Source organism: Lemur catta, chromosome 7, assembly GCF_020740605.2.
Source record: "Lemur catta isolate mLemCat1 chromosome 7, mLemCat1.pri, whole genome shotgun sequence".
NCBI classification, from domain to species: Eukaryota; Metazoa; Chordata; class Mammalia; order Primates; family Lemuridae; genus Lemur; species Lemur catta.
The window spans coordinates 102,880,165-102,900,081 of record NC_059134.1 but is presented as its reverse complement, the minus strand read 5'-3'; the positions used below and the strand labels follow the sequence as shown (position 1 = coordinate 102,900,081).

General features: G+C 47.3%; 1 protein-coding gene across 5 annotated transcripts in view; it reads left to right on the top strand.

Annotated features, from left to right (window-relative positions):
• Positions 1 to 8,869: 8,869 nt before the first annotated feature.
• Positions 8,870 to 19,917, top strand: part of CTTN (cortactin) — a 34,656-nt gene continuing 23,608 nt past the window's right edge. For 2 of the 5 annotated variants that reach the window (XM_045558220.1, XM_045558216.1), the window contains exons 1-5: positions 8,870 to 8,974; positions 13,734 to 13,830; positions 16,063 to 16,149; positions 16,286 to 16,359; positions 18,705 to 18,834. In XM_045558220.1, the coding sequence (XP_045414176.1) occupies positions 16,063 to 16,149; positions 16,286 to 16,359; positions 18,705 to 18,834 (291 nt within the window). In that variant the 5' untranslated portion in view covers positions 8,870 to 8,974; positions 13,734 to 13,830. Of the gene's footprint in view, positions 8,975 to 9,257; positions 9,328 to 9,680; positions 9,868 to 10,473; positions 10,495 to 13,733; positions 13,831 to 16,062; positions 16,150 to 16,285; positions 16,360 to 18,704; positions 18,835 to 19,917 lie in introns of those variants that run through there. The other 3 variants (XM_045558218.1, XM_045558217.1, XM_045558219.1) reach the window with 3 other exon arrangements.

Below are 19,917 nucleotides of genomic sequence, written 5' to 3'. Positions count from 1 at the left end.
TCAGGAAGCAGGGCAGAGGGGAGGGGACAAGCTGCCTGGCTGGTCATGCAGGGCCCACCCTTGGAGGTGAGCATGAGTTCAGTCCCCCACCCCAGCACTACAGGGCAGGAAGTTGATTGCCCAGACAGGAAAGCCAGGCACTAGTGAGTGGCCACCAGCCCTAGGAAAAGAGAGCCATTCCCCTGCCTTCCCACCGCAGAGGCGGTATTGTCACCGGGCCTGGGGATGCACAGAGCCCAGCAGCCCAGCCCACCTCACCTTGGGGTGTTTGGATGCCACTGCTGACATTCGCTGGGGTTTTCACTTTCTGTTCTCTCTGCCTCTCCCTGGCTGAGGAACTCCTGAAAGACACGTTTGTTTTGTGGATCAATGCATTCCAGCTGGTTTCTATCTCAGCAGAGCTACCAAGGCATGTTGTGCTTTCCTGTTTAAAACTGCGCTTGCTGATCTTCCCTTTAATGTGGGGGCAGCCTTATTTTCTGCATTTCCTAGTTGGTGGTGTTAAGTGTGAGATTTGAAATGTTAATGTAATGCCTCCCTGCCTTTTCTACCTAATAGTTCTTTTTGGCTGAGTAAAGCTAGGCAGGCCCTCAAGTATCTTAAAAGCTTCTGGAAAAACAAAATGAAACAAAAGTCATCACTGATTATAAGTTGCAGTTGTTTTTTTCTCTCTTTATAGAGATAGGGTCTCTGTAGCCCAGGCCAGAATGCAGTGGTGTGATAATAGTTCACTGCAACGTCGAATTCCTGGGCTCAAAGGATCCTCCCACCACAGCCTCCCAAAGTGCTAGGATTATATTAATAGGTGTGCGTCACCTCGCCCAGCCCATAGACACATCTTCTGAGGGCCATCACTGAACCCACTACGCTCCTGTCCTGGAGATAGATGCACGGGTCAAGCAGATCACTGTCCCCAAGGCACCCACTGTCTGGTGGGAACAGACTCCTAAGATTGCAGGAAGGGCAATATGAGTAGAGAGGGGGGAGCTGTCAACAGCCTGGCGGTGACACCCGGGGAACAAGGGCCTGTGCTTGGGTATGGGAGGAAGCAGGAGTGTTCCAGACCCATTTGAAGTCCCACCATGGGTTGGGGGCAGAGGAACCAAAGAGAAAAAAACGAGAGTTTTAAGTCACAAGGACAGCCAGGCGTGGTGACTCACACCTGTAATCCTAGCACTCTCGGAGGCCAAGGCAGGAGGATAGCTTGAGGTCAGGAGTTCCAGACCAGCCTGAGCAAGAGTGAGACCCGCATCTCTACTAAAAATAGAAAGAATTAGCCAGGCATGGTGGCGCGCACCTGTAGTCCCAGCTACTCAGGAGCCGAGGAGTTTGAGGTTGCTGTATGGTAGGCTGGTGCCACTGCACTCTAGCCCAGGTGACAGAGCAAGACTCTGTCTCCAAAAAAAAAAAAAAAAAAAAGGCCACAAGGCCACTTGGCATGCAAATGGGACAGTTCATCTTCAAACTTGAGTGTACATCACCTAGCTGAAAAGGTAGGGGGGGGCAGGGAGGCCTTACTGCGTTAAAAGCAATTCAACATTCACTTACTGAGTACACACTCTGTACCAGGCACTTCTAGGAGCTAGAGAGACCATGATAAGACAGAAACATTTCTAATCCTGTGCATCTAGGGTGCAGCCCAGGAGTTCGAATCACACTGTGGCATGGGAGCGGAGGGATGGAGAGGTGCCTTTGGGGAGACAGCGTCAGACGGCACCCCACAACATCGAACCTCCACAATCTCTTCATGTCTAGTCAACACCCTGCCTGGTGAGTAATGCACGCACACTCTTCCCCAGACAGGGTTCCAGGGAACACCAGTGCGAACAGACCTGCGTTATAATAGATAATGTGCTAACTTTTCCCGTGTGGGCTCTCAGGCAACAATCCTTGTGATTTGACTCTTTCTGAATATGTGACGTAGGTCCTGCCAATCAACTTCAGAAGGAGCAGACAGGATACAGTTCTCCCCTCCTGAGGGCAGGCGACAACCACCACTGCCTGATACTGCACAGTTCTTGTCTTCAAGGAGACTAGAATGCGCTCATAAAATTAAATAAAAGCAATATAACCTAGGAATTGTAGTGTTATAGAACCTATAGGGCTGAAGAGGTTTTAATCACCAATTCTCCAACACCCTATTTTCGTTTGTAATTTTTTGTTTGAATCCAAGTACTACATGCCCATTATTTATTTATTTATTTATTTAGAGACAGAGTCTCACTCCGTTGTCCGGGCTAGAGTGCTGTGGGGTCAGCCTAGCTCACAGCAACCTCAAACTCCTGGGCTCAAGCCATCTTCCTGCCTCAGCCTCCCGAGTAGCTGGGACTACAGGCGTGCACCACCATGCCCGGCTAATTTTTTCTATATATATTTTTAGTTGGCCAGATAATTTCTCTCTATTTTTTAGTAGAGACGGGGTCTCGCTCTTGCTCAGGCTGGTCTCGAACTCCTGACCTCAAGCTATCCTCCTGCCTTGGCCTCCCAGAGTGCTAGGATTACAGGCGTGAGCCACCGTGCCTGGCCGATGCCCATCATTTAAAGTAAAACAAGAACAAAACCAAAAAACCCCCAGCATTCCTTGTCCCTCCTCTTTTCCTCCCCCCTGTTCTGGCTGTTTCTTCTATTTGCTTCCTTCCACCTATAAAAAGAAAATCAAAATCTCAGGGCCACCCCCACACCAACTCCATATGGAAAAGGGAAGGTAAAGGCCTCCAGCCCCTGTGAAGAGCTGGCCCCACAGATGGTTCATTAAGGAAACTCCTTGCTGCCCTCCCATAAGCAAGGACATGCACACTGTACCTATGTCTGGCACCTAAAACTAAAGTCTGTTGGATTCCACACTAATAATGAATACCTGCTTATGTCGCCAGGTAACAAGGGGAGACAGGACAGGATCAGACGTTCTTTCACCTACCCAGTGGCCCCTACATAACTAATGCTTCCTTCGCTCCCTTTCTCTCTTCAGATACTCCCTTTAGCTTATGTAAAAGGTAGACGTCCTGGGCCTCATAAGGATGTGACCATTGGGTCTGTGGCCATATCACCCTAAATGCTCTGATGTTGTCTGATGTCCTTAAAGCTAAGCAGGCTCAGGCCTGGTTGGCACTTGGATGGGAGACCACCTGGGAATACGGGGTGCTGTAGGCTTTTTTTAAAAACAATAGAAAAAGGAAAAAGAAAAGAAGGAATGTAACCACTTGCCTTAGCACTGGGCCGCCTGCCTTTTTCTTTCTGTATGGCTTTAAATGTTGAAGCTTCCAAATTCCCCTTGAGAAAAACGACAGTTCTGTCTGGTTTTTGTTTTGCCGAGGCATCCTCAATTTTGGCTTAGTAAACCTCCATTGATTGAGATTTTTGCCTCAGTCACTTTTTGGGTCGATACTCCTAAGTAAAGTGTGCTCAGTGTGGTCTCCTGATCCATCCATTTTTGGCCTTGTCTTTTGGCTTCTCTTTGTGGTTAATGAGAATTTTTTGTTTGTGTGTTTGTGTGTTCTTTTGAGATGAGGACCTATCAAAACTGCAAGAGAGTTTCAGCCTACATCTAGTTGCTTGCCTCTCAAAGATCCAATTATTTGGGGGGTGGGGGTGGGGAAGATCCAATTATTAGAGAATGAGGATTGCCAAGGAAGAAAGGAATTTTAATGAGAGTGACGTTGGGAGAACAGGAGTAATAGTATCAAACTCCTCTCGCGGACCGCGGACCGGCAGAAATCATGGGCTTTTTAAGGAGGGGCACATGCACTGGGGCAGGTCCTAGGGGGTGGTAATTCTTGGCATCAGGAATCTTGTTCAGAGGCCTTCAGAATCTCAACTCCTTTGTCTTGTAAAAATTCTGCCATTTCTGGCAAACAACTCAAAAACTTCAAGTAGTCAGTTAAGGGAGGAGATTATAAAAAATACATAGAGGTCACTGAAATTTGTTCATAGAGCCGGTTACAGTCTCACTCTGTCGCCCAGACTGGAATGAATGCAGTGGTGTGATCAGAGCTCACTGCAGCCTCGAACTCCTGGGCTCAAGTCATCCTCCCAACTCAGCCTCCCGAGTGGCTGGAACTACAGATGCGTGCCACTATACCTGGCAACTCCCTTTCCCTCTCCCAATCCCCCAACAGAGGTAAGCCAAGGCTATTGGTGTGAACTAAAATAAAATTTTAGGCTCCCCTCAGCTGACTGAATGGACCCCTCTTGGCCAAGGGGACCCAAAAAAACCTTAAAGCTGAGTTGCCAGCCATGAGAAGAGAGGTCACACACACGTAGTTCTGTCCTGTCCCTTTTGGATTTAGTCTTTGCAACCATAAGATACTAAATCATTAACAGGCCTAAGGCCATGCAAGACAAAGCCTAAAGCACACCTGCAGGCCATCAGTTTACTGGACCTGTCTCTTGAGTTTTGGTAAATGTTGGGTGACTTGTGTCTGATTAATAGACTTCGTTAAGTTGAAACACTCCAAGCCATTAGACAAAGCTTCATTTCTTTAATCAATTACAAATCAAAGAATCATTAAACTCACCTATAACCTGTAAGCGCCTTCCCACACCCTCCCTTGCAGATGTCCCGCCTTTTCACGCCAATCCAGTGTATGTATGCCCTCCACACGGCGACAAAGGATCTTAAGTGTGATTCCCGTCCCCAGGAATGTACAAAACCAATCTCTAACCCAGCTACTGCGGGCACATTTTCTCAGGACATCTTGAGGCCATGTGCTCTGGGCCAGTCACACACATTAGGCTCAGAATAAACTTCTTTCAATCATTTTACAGAGTTTGGGGTTTTTCCCATTAACATTGGTTAAATCGACGTTCACCATTTCCATTATTAAGACTACAAATATTATTATTGAGCCAAGTGGGGTACTTTGATTACAACAAAAAGGGCACATGGCAAGACTGTATCCCCAATATTCACAGATGAGATAATGTGATGTCTGGGATCTGCTTTCAAATAATCTTGGGGGACGGGATAGTTCAGGGTGTGGATCAAACAACACTGACCATGTGGCTTGATGATTGTTGAAGGGGGGTGATGGATTCATGAGGGTTTATTATATTATTCTAGTTTCACATTTGTGTGAAATTTTCCATAATAAAAAAATTGAATATACTCCCATGCAAATGAGGGAAAAAAATTAAAAGAAAAAAAATTGAATAGCTATCTCAGGGAGACCCTCTATGTGATAAACTCTCTCTCCATCTTTAGATGTCTGGAAATGATTACTTCTTTTTTTTAATTTTTTTTTACTTTAATTTTTTTTGAGACAGAGTCTCACTCTGTTGCCTGGGCTAGAGTGCCGTGGGGTCAGCCTAGCTCACGGCAACCTCAAACTCCTGGGCTCAAGCGATCCTCCTGCCTCAGCCTCCCAAGTAGCTGGGACTACAGGCATGCGCCACCATGCCCGGCTAATTTTTTCTATATATATTTTTAGTTGGCCAGATAATTTCTTTCTATTTTTAGTAGAGACGGGGTCTCCCTCTTGCTCAGGCTGGTTTTGAACTCCTGAGCTCAAACAATCCACCCACCTCGGCCTCCCAAAGTGTTAGGATTACAGGCGTGAGCCACCACGCCCAGCCTGGAAATGATTACTTCTTGACCCTCACTTTGGAATGATGATTTTGCTCAATCTCAAACTTGGACTGCAACCCACAGAGGAAACATTTTATATCACAACCCAACATATACACACTACGTTCCATCAGTTCTATATGACCATTTTTTTTTTTTCACATTTTGGTATGTGGAATTAGGGTGCATTCTTACAAGCAATGACATCTTAGACAAAACATCACATTTAGGTAGGCTGACAATTCTCTGCTACTCTTCTCATTGAGAGGTGGAGTCTAATTCCCCACTCTTTAAAGCTGGGATGGCCTTACTGACTTGCTTGACCAAAAGAATGTAGCAGATAGGATGTTTAGGGACCTCTGAAGCTAGGTCATAAGAAGCCTGGCAGCTTCCACCTGGCCTTTGTGGAACTCTTGCTCTGAAAGAAACAAGCCACCCAGTAGGAAGTCCCATTACCCCCAAGACCACCATGCTGTAAGGAAGCCCAACCAGCCACAAGGAAAGACTGTGGAAAACAAGATATGGCTGGTGGCTGTCCCCAGCTGTTTCTGCCATCCTATTCTAGATGCCAAACATGTAAGTAAAGAAGCCAACTTGGACTATGCCAGTCCATGAAGACATGATTGGTTCTGTCTGTTGGATCAGTCAGAACCAAGGTCCCATTGGAAGGAGAGATGAGCCATCCCCAATGTGCCCTGTCTGAATTTCTGGATCCATGAAATTGTGTGCATGATACAATTGTGGTTGTTTTCCACCACAGACTTTTGGGGTGGTTTATTACAGCAGTAGATAATTGCAACAATCTTATGTGTGAATGCACTTATGTTTTCTACTGTCTTCTATTTTTTATGCTGTTTTCTCCCCCACCATCTGGTATGTCTTCTATCTGTTGCTGTGTTAAAATCCACCCCAAAACTTAGTGGGAAAAAATAACCATGTTTTATTGTTTCTCTTGATTCAGTGGTTTGGCAATCTGGGTGATTTTTTTCTGCTGGTCTGTCCTGGGATCTCGTGACTGCAGTCATCTGAGTGGGGTTGGAAGGTCCAACATGGCCTCAGCCAAATGCTTGGCAGCTGGCACTGGCCACTGCCTGGGGTGCCTCATCTCTCTTTCTAGTGGCTTCTCATCTTCCAATGGCTAGGCTGGGCTCCAGAGCATCATAGCCTCGATGTTCAAGATGCAAGATTAGAAGCTGCAAGGTCTCTTAAGGGCTGGACCCCGAAACTCACACAATTCATTTCTGTGCATTCTGTCGAGCAAAGCAAGTCACAAGGCCAGCCCAGATTCAAGAGGATGGAGAAACAGACAGCATCTCTTGACGGGAACATGAGCGATGTCACATGGCAAAGGGGGTGGGCACAGGAAACAAGCTTTGTTGAGGCCTGTTAATCCAGTAAGGCTGCTGTAACAAAGTACCATAGACTAGGGGGCTCAAACAACAACACGAAATATTTATTTTTTCACAGTTCTGGAGGCTAGGAGTCAGGATCAAAGTGTTGGCAGGTTGGTTTCTCCACTTGATTGTCACAGGTCACTCAAATGCACCAGTCTGGGACTATACTCTCTCTCCTCAGTCTCAGTGCATCTCCTCCTGAGGTCCCCACCCACCCTCATTTTCCCAGTCCGAGAGCACCTCCCCAGGTGCTAGGAGGCATCCTGTTGTCAGAAAAAATTTCAGACTTTCGAATGGGCAAAAAAATTTGGTTATTCAATAGAATGCCGGGGCCTCTGATGATCAGGTTATCGTATGGGACATAGGCCTTTGTTTTTGACTAGCCCGTTTCATACTCTATGGAGGTAGAAGTTAACCTCCAGAAAACAGGGGGCAACATAAATGATCCTTGTCCATAGAAATACAAACTAGCCGTGTGCAGTGAAATGCCCCAGGGATGGACTAGTTTTTGCAAATTCATTTTAGCATTCCTTTTACTTTGCCTTTGAATCAGTTCTAACACCTTACTGGTTTATTCCTTATTGAGTTAAATAAGATCTTTGACATGTTTTCATTTTATGTATGTGTAAAAATATGATTTTACCTTTACAAAAATTATCCTTGACACCTGACATTTCCTTTCCCAGCCCCCACCGGTAATCCATCCTCAAATCTGACAATTTAACTTTCTAAAGTTCTCTACCCACTTCTCTCCATTTTACCTGTCACCACCAGTTTGCCTGAATTGGCTGCATTAGGCTCCTACCTGGTCCTCTTCCCAACCATTCTCCACACAGCAGCCAAAGTAATCTCCTTACCAGTCAATCTTTTTTTTTTTTTTTAGAGACTGAGTCTCACTCTGTCACCCCAGGTAAAGTGCAGTGGCATCATCATAGCTCACTGCAGTCTCAAACTCCTGGGCTCAAGCGATTCTCCCACCTTGGCCTCCCAAGCAGCTGGGACTACAGGTGCATGCCGCCACGCCTAGCTAATTTTTTCTATTTTTAGTAGAGATGGGGTCTTCCTCTTGCTCAGGCTGGTCTAGAGCTCCCGAGCTCAAGTCATCCTCCTGCCTTGGCCTCCCAGAGTGCTAGGATTACAGGCGTGAGCCACCAGACCACCATTCAATCTTTATGATGTCTTTTATCTGTTTAACTTCCTCCAAGGACTTCCCATTTCTTTTAGCGTAAAGGCCAAGGTCCTTGCTGTGCTTGTTCAACTTCTACATGGCCCAGCCCTATCTCAGGCTTCCTTCAGGTCCTCTGTGGAAAGGCCTTTCCTGCCTCAGGGCCTTTGCACAAGCTGTTTCTCTGCTTAGAAAATTCTTCCCTTCTTATCTCGTTAACATCTACTTGGCTCTAGATCTTGGCTAAAATGTGAATTGCCGGAAGAACCCTCTGATGTCCCAGATGGGTTCAGGTCCTACCTTCTCCCCAGCATAATTTCATGACCCCTTTGACTTCTGCAGAGCACTTATCTCATCTCCTGCGTATGTACCTAGGCGGTGGGGTGCTTGCGTCACCTGGCTGGAAGGGCCCTCGGGGCAAGCCCCAGTCCGCCCCTCTCCCACTCCCGGGACACAGATGCGGCCTTTCCTGAACGGAAGGTGCGTGGTGAGAAGAGGCACAGCCTGCGGGGTGGAGGGAGAGGGTGGGGAAGAGGCACCAGGGCCCGGCAGACCGGCCGGCACGGCCACCTCCGCAGGGCTCGAGGCTCGCGGCCCGGTCCCCGCCGAGGCGCATTTCCCTTCTCACCCGCCAGAGCCGTTCACCCCGAGACGCGCCCGGGACCGTCCGCATTCCCGCACGCCCCAGCCGCACTCGGAGCGCGTGGCGCAGCCGGGACCTCGGGGCGGGGCTTCGCCGGACCCGGATGCGGCCCCGCCCCCGTCCGCGGAACCGGAAGTGGAGCCTGGCGCCTGGGATCGCGGGCGCAGCGCGAGCTGGGCTGACCCGGGCCGGACGGACGCCCGGCGGCGGTGAGCGAGGCGGCGTCCCCGGGCGGGCGGGCGGCTGGGCTCCCCGCTCCACCCCCGAGGCGCACTGGCCCCGGAACGGGAAGGAAGCGGCGACCGCAGCGGTCTCGCCACTCTTCCGCCTGCGGTTTCGGGGGTGGGGGAGCGCCCGGGGCGTCACCGGCCGTGGGCGCGGGCTGGGGGCGCGGGCGGGGGAGGGGCCCGGGCCGAGGGGGCGGGGTGCGAGGGGGAGGGGCGGGCCGGCGGGGCCGGGGCTCCGCGGAGGGAGGTTAGAGGGGCCGGCTTGGCAGGGGTCCGGGTTCTCGGGAGATGCGTCGGCCCGGAGGGTTTGAGGGGACGGAGAGAGGCCAGACGAGGTAGGGGGCTGCGCTCCAAGGGGGAGCGGCGCTGGGCCTTGGGTGTTGTGGGGTGCGAGCGGACGGGCCGGGGTCCGAGGGCATAGGGGAAAGGTATGAGGGTCGGAGCGGAGGAGTTGGGGTCTAAAGGTATAGGGGAGAGGGATTGGGGGAACGAGGGGAGGGGCGGAGTGGAGGGGCGCTGGGCCTTCGGAGTTGGGAGCTCAGAATGGAGGGGCCGGGGCCTGTGGGCAGGGGGTGGGGTCCGAGGGGGAGGGTACGGAGGCTCCGAGGGGCTCAGACGGGGCTCGGCAGGGGACAGTGGCGGGGCAGCTGGGGACCTGGCCCGCACCTAAGGGGAGGTTTTGCAATCAGCAATCAGGTCAGTGGAAATGCGGAGACACAGCAGCCGCTGCTAGTCGTGAGGCTCTAAATTTGGAACCGTCCTTCCTTCTGAATGCTTGAAATCACCAGAAAAATGCTTTGGGGTTTCTGATTCTTGCTTTTCGATCGCCTGGCTATTCCAGCGGATGCCCGATCCCCCGTGCTGGCGGGTCTCTGGTGAGCGTGGACAGGGCTTCCTCCGACTGGAATCTGTAGACGTGTCTGGCCACTTGGGGAGGAATTCCATTTTCTGCTGAACACAGCTCTTGAGGCAGCCCAAGTGAGTGCTCCCTGGAATCTTGTGCCAGATTATGCCCACGCTCCTTTTGGGTTCCGTTTTGACTTGGCTGGACAGTGCTTTGTCAGGGGGCTTCACCCTCTAGGTCCCTATGGTGGGATTCAGTCTGTGGCCCTGTGGAGCCTGGGTGGGCCCAGGGCCTGCACTGGGAGTAGCCGCCTGCCCGTGGCTCCCTTCCGTGTTTGACGGTGGTGGTGAGTCACCGGCTCTAGCACATTGAGTCAATCCTGTTTCTTCCCTGGTTAGAGGAGTATTTGCCAGATAGTCAAGGAATCCCTTGATTGGGATTTTAAGACCTAACAGAATAAAGAGCTGGGAAGGTAGGGTTGCTTTGGTATCAGGTTGCTCGGTATTGGAAGTTTACCCTCTGCTAAAGCTGACTTTTAAAAAATTCTTTTTTGGAAAGAGACAGGGTCTTGCTATGTTGCCCAGGCTGGAGTGCAACGGCTATTCCCTGGGCTCAAGAGATCCTCCCACCTCAGTCTCCGGAGAAGCTGGGACTACAGGTGCTGCCACCTTGCTTGCTAAATAAAGCTGACTTTAATTGTAGCATTTTGATGGACTTGACTTTAAAAGTGCATTAGTCGTTGCCCAGGGCAGGAGGTGGGGGGTGATTGGAGGTGATGGCTAAAGGGTACAGGGTTTCTTTTTGAGGGATAAAATTACTCTGAAATTGATTGTGGTGATGGTTACACAACTCTGAACATACTAAAACCACTCTGGGAACATACTAAAAACTCACTTTTTAAATTACAGTGAGCGTAACTGGTGATGCAGACCTTTGGTCCCTGACACACAGTAGGTGCTCAGAACACACGTGGTTGAATGTGTGAGTCAGTTGAATGGGTATGTCATGGTGAGCACTAGTTACTGCCTTGTGCTGCAGTGTTCCCATGTCCTGGGGCAGCCCAGAGCAGGGACTGCACGTGTTCCATCAGCAGTCTTGTCTCTCGCTGCTGTCTCTATGCAAGCAAGCCCACTCCCCTCTGCTCAAGCACTGTGTGGAGCTGTGAGTGAAAGTGCTCAGGGTGAGGATGGGGGGGTTTCCTTGGAGCATGTGTGGTGTGGGGAGTTGGCCTTGGGATATCTGTTTTGGCTACTCAAAAGCCTTTTGGTTCTCTTTGGCTTTCTGCTGTGCCGTAGATAGTGAGGCCAACGTAAAGGTGATTCTGGGTGGGTGATTGTGCCCCATCATTTAGAACATTCTTCCATAGAGGAGATTTTCACTCTGTTTATACAGGGCAAGGTTACTTCCTATTTGTTTGTACGAGTGACGTTTGCAAGGGAGATTTAATATTAAGGGTGCTGGATAGAGGCATTATCTTTTTTGAACAGTATTTTTTTGTAACAGCATCATTGAGATGTAATTCACATATTCTACAATGCACCAATTTAATGTGTGCAATTCAGTGATTTTTAGTATGTTCACAGAGTTGTGTAACCATCACCACAGTCAATTTCAGAGTAATGTTATCACCTCAAAAAGAAACTCTGTACCCTTTAGCCATCACTCCCAATCCTCCCCCACCCCAGTCCCTCCAGGCCTGGGCAACTACTAATGCATTTTTTTATCTCTATAGATTTGCCAGTTCTGGATATTTCATTTAAATGGAATCGTATAATATGTGGTCTGTAGTGACTGGTTTTTTTCACTTAGCATAATGTATTCAAGGTGCATCCATGTTGTAGTGTGTGTCAGTGCTTCATTCTTTTTATGGCTGAATGACGTGCCATTGTGTGGATAGACCACATGTTACATATCTCTTCATCAGTTGATGGACATTTGGGTTTCTACTTTTTGGCAATTATGAACAATGCTGTTGTGAACATTCATGTACAAGCTTTTATGTGGCTTATATTTGCATTTCTCTTGGACATGTACCTGGGAGTGGGATTGCAGAGTCATGTAGTACCTGTGTTTAACCTTTTCAGGAACTGCCAGACTGTTTTCTATTTTTCATTCCCACCAGCAATGTATGTAGGTTCCAGTTTCTCCACACCCTCACGAACACTTGTTACCGTCTTTTTGATTTTAGCCATTCTGATGATGTGAAGTAGTTTCCCTTTGTGGTTTAGATTTGCATTTCCCTGATGGTTAATGACATTGAACATCTTTTCATGAGCTTATTAGCCATTTTTATATCTTCTTTGGAGAAAGATATCTTCTGTCCAGATCCTGCACCCATTTTTAAATGGGATTAGTTGTCCTTTTTATTGAGTTGTAAGAATTCTTTCTATATTCTCGATATATGGTTGGAAAATAGTTTTCACTTATTCAATGGATCGTCTTTTCACCTTCTTGATGTTCTTTGAAGCACAGAGTTTTACATTTTGTCCAATTTATCTATTTCTTCTCTTCTTTTTTTGGTATCATACCTAAGAAACTATTGCCAAATTCAAAATCAAGATTACTCGTAGTTAGGATTTTAATTCATTTTTTAGATACTTTTTGCATATGGTGTTGAGCTAGGGGTTTAGAGCCATTATCTTTGGATTCACAAGACATTTAAGCTGATTTTTCAATTAGTTATTTTTATAATTTTAAAATATTTTAAATATCAAGGGGATGGTAAATTATTGTGAATTAGAGCCTATCAGTACCTGCCCTCGGGTAGATCTTCATAGATGCTTGCTGATGACACCAGTAACTGCAGTATCTAGAATGTACCGAGAAATCCACAGGAGTTAGGCTTTCCAGAGGAGACCGGGGAGACAGAAAGAGCAAATAGTTGGGTTAGTAAGTAAAGAGGGCTGGGCGTAGTGGCACACACCTGTAGTCCCAGCACTTCGGGAGGCTGAGGCAGGAGGATCACTTGAGCCTGGAAGTTCGAGGCTGCAGCGAGTTATGATTGGGCCATTGTACTCCAGCCTGGGCAACAGAGCAAGACCCTGTCTTTTAATAATAATAAAAAAAGGGACTAAGGAAATTAATTAAGTATAGAGAGGACCAGCCAGCCACCATCCCTGTAGTTCCTAATACATGAAAAGCTGCATCCTGATGTACGTGGCTCTGCCTGGGACTGGCTTGTTGCTAGGGGCCAAGGGGATTTTATTCATCTGACATGTGATGTCTCGCAGTGCGGTGTCTGGTTGAGACTGATGTAGGGTCTTAGGGAAGAGGGTGTGTGCTTGGCCACCATCTGGGGAACTGGAGTGTTTTTCTCTGCCCAGTAACCCTATACGTTCATTAGGAATGCAGCCCACTTCTGCGCGGCTCTCCGGCTGTGGAGCTCACGTCCTGATAGCCAGTCAGTGTATTCTTTTTTCCTCCCAGCCACAGCATGGAGTGTTTTTCTTTTCTTTTTTTTTTTTTTATATATATATTTTTTACACACACACATATATATTCTATTGTGAGATATTTATCTCACAACAATAGAATTGTATTATTTTTAGTAATGTCATAAATTATTAATAGAATGAATGAAACATGAAGACCTATAAGAAGTGTAGCAAACAGGAAACTTGTGCTAGCAGTTGAGCCAATAATTTCTGCATGCACTAAGAAGAAACATGATGTAGTTGTAAATCTTTTAAAACTTAATTGCTTTAGTTTCTTTATGTTGACTTTTTTGATTAATAAAATGTAAATCTCTCCATTCTCCTTTCACATTTCTTTACAAAATCTTGTTACATTTGGGAGGATTTCCAAGGTATTCTAAAAAGATCTCAACACGTAAGGATTTGCCCAGAGCGCCTGTCAGCAGACGTCATTCTGAGCTTTCTACCCTTAATCTTTTTACAGACGGAATCATTCCCAAATGCCTGGAAATTCCTCATTGGATAACTGTGTTTTAAACGGAGTTTTGTGAACAGCCTTTTATCCTCAACCAGAAAGAAAGGTTCGTGTGTTGTGAACATTCTAATATTCTTTCCCCATGGATGGTGAGAGAAACATCCCTTTAACAAAGAAAGGAGGGGGTTGCTTTCACTGAGGGTTTATGGGGAGAAGCAATTTTCTGAAAGGAAATTCCACTGTTTAAAAAAGTCAAGTTTCTGATATTGCTGATGACTTAGAAAGAGGAGGGAATTGCAGAAAACTCAGGGATGGAGGAACAGGAAGCACTTCTGTCCTTTCAGAAGGGGCAGTCTGGCCTCTTTCTGGCATGTTCCATTGAAAGTGGGCAGGCCCACCAGGCATTTATGAAGCATGCAGAAATGCCCACCTTGCCTACCGGTGAAGCTGAATTCCAGAAAGGTCAGTGAAGATTGTGCTTTGCTGATCTTTACCTGATGAGTCTGAAAAAGTAACAGGCAAAGACACCTGCTTTGGTCCCCTGCAGAGACCCCCCCGTCCTTGCCTGTGACCATTTCCTTGATGGTTGAAACTATACGCAGCTGAAGTGCCAGGTGCCATGGGGGGCAGACTTGAGACTGGGCAGACCATTTAACTTTCCTGTAGCCATTTTTGTTCCATCTGTTAAATGGGCACATTGGGACTAGACTATCAGGTTTTCCTTTCAGTGCTAAGATTCTAGTTCATCTGCTCTCTAAAATCCTGTCAAAGGCAGATCATGTCTGGGAAATTTTTGCCATGCTTTGGGGCATTTAGATGAGGTTCAGGGTGGCCCTAGTTCGAGGGGTATTGTCGGTCCTGCCCCACCCAGTGGCAGGAGTTGCACCTAGAAATTTGAGAGCCTCACTCTGCCACCTTGGACTTGGACTTGAGACCCAGCCGGGCTGGAGGGGCAGAGTTTTTTTTAACTTTAAAGGTTAGATTTTACCTTTGCAGTTATAAAAATAATTGTCTTGTTAGTGTACAGATGTGCCATTGTTCTCTATAATAGATAAAACCTTACAAGCTTAAAGTGCTGAGGAAGAAAGATGACTATCCGCTTTCAGAGCTGTCCACTAGAGGAAAAGTTGGCGTCTTATGTACCCTGTTTATTCTGAAATAGATGGTAAAGCAATCAGCCAATAAATTACTTGATACATTTATTAAATTGTCAGTATGAATGAAGAAAATCATTGTTATATTTCCAGTAAGCACTTGAAATCAAAGTGGATGTTCTTTCTTAAATACGTGTATCATGAAATTTACCATTAGCAATGTTTAGTGTGTTTATAATGTGCAAACCAAAATGGTATGTGCTTTTTTTTTTTTTTTTTTTTTTTAATTTTTTTTACAGAAGGAGTCCCTGTTGCCCAGTCTGGAGTGCAGTGGCACAATCATAGCTCTCTGTAACCTCGAACTCCTGAGCTTGAAAGATCCTTCCACCTAAGCCTCCTGAGTAGCTGGGACTACAGGCGTGTGTCACTGCACCTGGCTAATTTCTAATTTTTTTTTAGAGTCAGTGTCTTGCTATGTTGCCTAGGCTGGATTCTAACTCATGGCCTCAAGCCAATCCTTGGCCTCCCAAAGTGCTGGGATTACAGGCATGAGCCAACACACCCAGCCTGCCTTTTTTTTTTTTTTCTTTTTTTTGCTTAGAAAACAGTGTAGTCATAAGATTTAGCAGAACAGGGATCTGTTCTTAGTGAATAAAGGATATCCACACCCAACTTTTTATTTTCCAGAAAATTTTCTCACTTGAGTTGAAACCACAGAGTGTTTCCAGTGTCTTTCTGATGCTGGTTGACAACAGTGTTAGAACCCTCAGTGCTGAATGCTTTAATGCCTGCAGTGGTCATCATAGGGGTCATGAAAGATCACCTGGTTACACAGCCCCCACCCTCTCTGTATTGTCTTAGAGTCTGTAATTTTGGTAAAAACCTGCACATGGGCCGGACACGGTGTCTTAAGCCTGTAATCCTAGCACTCTGGGAGGCCAAGGCAGGAGGATCGGCTTGAGTCCAGGAGTTTGGGACCAGCCTGAGCAAGAGCGAGACCCTGTCTCTACTAAAAATAGAAAAATTAGCTGGGTGTGTGGTGGATGTGCACCTATAGTCTGAGCTACTTGAGAGGCTGAGGCAGGAGGATCACTTGAGTCCAGAAGTTTGAAGTTGCAGTGAGCTATGATGACCCCACCGCACTCTAGCCCGGGAGACAGAGCAGACTTTGTCTCAATAAATAAATAAACCTACGGATGGCTCCTCTGAGGTCTCCATAACCCTCTTCGGGGCTGCTTTTTCAGATGTGGAAAGCGTCGGCAGGCCACGCGGTGTCCATCACCCAGGACGATGGGGGAGCTGATGACTGGGAGACCGACCCCGATTTTGTGGTAGGAGCCGCCAGCCTTTTGCTTCTTGTTTTTCTAGAAGTGTCTTTCCTAGGTTTTTGTTTGATTAGGCAGTTGTTATTTGTTTGTCTGTGTTACAATCCAGGGTGTAGAGCTTACTAGTTCTTTTTCTTTGCAGAATGATGTGAGTGAGAAAGAACAAAGATGGGGCGCCAAAACTGTGCAAGGCTCCGGGCACCAGGAGCACATTGAGTAAGAGGCCTCGCCAACACGGTGGTGAATGGGATGCGATGCGTGGAGCTGCGAGTGGAGCGGGCATGCGCCTCTGATCGTCTGTGTGGGGTTGCTTTTATTTGTCTTCTTGACCTCATGTTCACACAGTAGATGAATATGAGATCTGATATATTAACATACTCATTTCTGTTTTTATATTTACATGTATGTGTGCTCAGTAATTTTAAAATTCCCATTGCAAACGATTTTTACATCTATAATTCTAGAGAGTCTGCTTTTCATCAAGGAACACAGTTACTTAAGCTCTTCTTTCTACAAGTGGGAGGTTTCCTTTTCTTTCTTTTTTGAGACAGTCTCGCTCTGTTGCCCTGGGTAAAATGCAGTGGTGTGATCATAGCTCACTGCATCCTCCAACTCCTGGGCTCAAGCGATCCTCCTGCCTCAGCCTCCCAAGTAGCTGGGACTCCAGGCGTATGCCACCCCGCCAGGCAAATTTTTCTGTTTTCAGTAGAGACGGGTCTTGCTCTTGCTCAGGCTGGCAAGTGGGAGGTTTCTAAAGTGTGAGATGTCTTTGAATAACTTAGACATTAAATGCCTCCCTTCGTTTATTTTCATTATTGTCTGAAAGTATTATGTATTGCAGAATTTGATAGGTACTGTGAGCTGAATTGTAAGCTTTGTTCTTATGAAAAGCCCAAAATAGGAGAACTTAGTGAACCATGTCATTGTTTCTGACTTGGCACCATCTAAAATGCTAGCTCTCAGGGTAGTTTGTTTTTTTTGTCAGGAAGTGTAGATAAAAGGAACTTTTAAAATGTGATCAGACTTTTATTTTAGGTGGTTCTGGGCTCAGAGCTTATGCTGCGTTCCCAGCTGTGAAGGCAGCACCACTGGCCAGGTGACCCGCTCTGCTACTTTGGGAAGACTCTGCCTTGCTTGGCTGCAGTGTCTTTGACTGAGAATGATTCAGTAAATCATCTAGAAAAGAAGGCAAAGTCTGCACAGTGGCTTTTTATTTTTATTTATTTAAAGTAAAGAAATAAAAGAGACAGGGTGTTGCTCTGTCACCCAGGCTGGAATGCAGTGGTGCTGTCGTAGCTCACTGTAACCTTGAATTCCTGGGCTGAAGCAGTCCTCCCTCATCAGCCTCCTGAGTAGCTGAGACTACAGGCATGAGCCACCGCATCTGGGCAGCAGTGGCATTTGAGACCCAAGTGTTAGTCCCTGCATGACTCAGTCCACTCCCTTCTAGAGAAGCAGCTTGAGAACGTAGAAGGTCCTGGGGCCAGCTGGGGCGGGAGTTTGAAATGGGGGCTGACCCAGGAGGCTGGTGCAGCCTTAGCTTATTTGCTGTGGGGTTAGGCAGACCAGGTGGACTCTCACATCGGTGACGTCATCACATGTCTTCCCATCTCTTCTATTCCCTGTGACTTCAGAACGTGTTGGGGAGGGTAGATTGGAGTACAAAAGGAACTCTGGTATAAACAGCCTGTGGATTGATTAGGATTCAGAAAGGGAACACGTGGGGACAGGACCGTGCTTGGTGCTCTGTGGTCCTTCTCACGTTTTAGGAGCCGTGTCTTTCCTTTCCCTGCTCGTTAAGGGGGTTTGGTGGTTTCCAAGCCTGGTTTGCATTTCATCTGTACTTCTGGGATTGTCCAGATGTTGAAGGTGTGGGCCTGGTGTCTCCTGGGCAGAAATGCCACATGCTAAGGTGGCCTTCATAGCACCTTGGTATTTCTTGGGCACAGCTGCTTCCTGGCCTGCCAGGTTTTGACCACATCTTGTGATCTGTTGCATTATTCCCTGTATTTAAAATTAAAAAATGGCTTTTGGGTGGTTAATTCTGAAAGACTCTCATTTCATCTTTGACCATATAAAAAGCTGGAGTACTTCTACTAAAGACAAGCAGCCTAGAGGTTTGACGTCACAGGGCTTCTGCCGGTGTCCTTGGGACACCTGGAGTAAGGGACCTTTGACTTGCAACGCCTCCCTCCGGGCAGAGCTAGTTTTCCTAACTCATCCATCTAATAAAACAAGAATCTTTTCTCCATATGAAATAAAGTTCAAGTTTCAGTAGAGCTCCTTTTGGGGGTGGTTGGGATGATGCTATTGCACGTGTTCAGATTAGCGTTCCTTCTGCCAGGAAACTTGCGTCTGACTCTGAGAGTGACTGAAGCGGATGTACCAGCTGCAGAATAGTCGGGAAAGCACAGTGAAGGCAGGGAACTGGGTGAACATCAAGTGGCCAAATTTGCAGATTTGCAAAGATAATGTCACCTCTCCTTGTTCAGCTGGAAGACAAGGATGCTCGTTTATTATATTTTATTGACTTGTTCCTATTTTCGTCTCTCCCCTTCAAGCATACACAAGCTGAGAGAGAATGTTTTTCAAGAACATCAGACCCTTAAGGAGAAGGAACTCGAAACAGGACCAAAAGCCTCCCATGGCTATGGAGGGAAGTTCGGTGTGGAACAAGACAGGATGGATAAGGTGAGTGGACGATGGCTGCCTGCGCCAGGCTCCTGGTGAGCTTGGGTCCCTTGCCAGATTGGCAGAGCCATCCCTCAGACTTCCCTTAGAGTAGCAGTTACATATGTTTAGGATGAGACTTATGTAAAGTAATCCTAAATCCTGAGTAGATTTAGTCATAAAGTGCTCCAGCTTTTTTAGAAGCTTTTTAAAAAAAATTTTTTTTTTTGTTTTGAGACAGAGTCTCGCTGTGTTGCCCGGGCTAGAGTGAGTGCCGTCGCATCAGCCTGGCTCACAGCAACCTCGAACTCCTGAGCTTAAGCGATCCTACTGCCTCAGCCTCCCCAGTAGCTGGGACTACAGGCATGCGCCACCATGCCTGGCTAATTTTTTTTTTTTCTATATATATATTTTAGTTGGCCAGATAATTTCTTTCTATTTTTTTTAGTAGAGACGGGGTCTCACTCTTGCTCAGGTTGGTCTCGAACTCCTGACCTCGAGTGATCCACCCGCCTCGGCCTCCCTGAGTGCTAGGATTACAGGCATGAGCCACTGCGCCCAGCCTTTAAAAATTTTTAGAGGTGCTGGAGTGTGGGTGTTGTGTGGGGAGGCACAGAGGGGGAGATTGTCCCCCAGGGCCAGCTATGTGATCAGGACAGCAGTCCAGAGGCTTCTGACTGCAGATGTTGTCGTCACTGCCTGCAGTTCAGCTTGCAGCCTGAGTTATACCAATCCGCAGTCCCAGACCAAATGTGTAGGCCCTTGGGTCCCAGCACACGTGGAAATTCAGCCAGCAGTATAGCTGATATCCTCCCTGCATTTGGCGCCCTTCAGAGAGGAGTCTGGCCTTCAGTGTACAATCTGTGCCCACAGGGTGGGGGAAGAGAACACTCACTCTGTTTAAAAGCGATGGGTGGGGCCCAGCCCGCTGGCTCACACCTGTAATCCTAGCACCTTAGAAAGGCAAGACGGGAGGATCCCTTGAGGCCAGGAGTTTGAGACCAGCCAGGGCAACATAGCGAGACCCTGTATCTACAAAAAATTTAAAAAAATGTCCAGGCGTGGTGGCATGGGCCTGTAGTCCCAGCTATTTGGGAGGCTGAT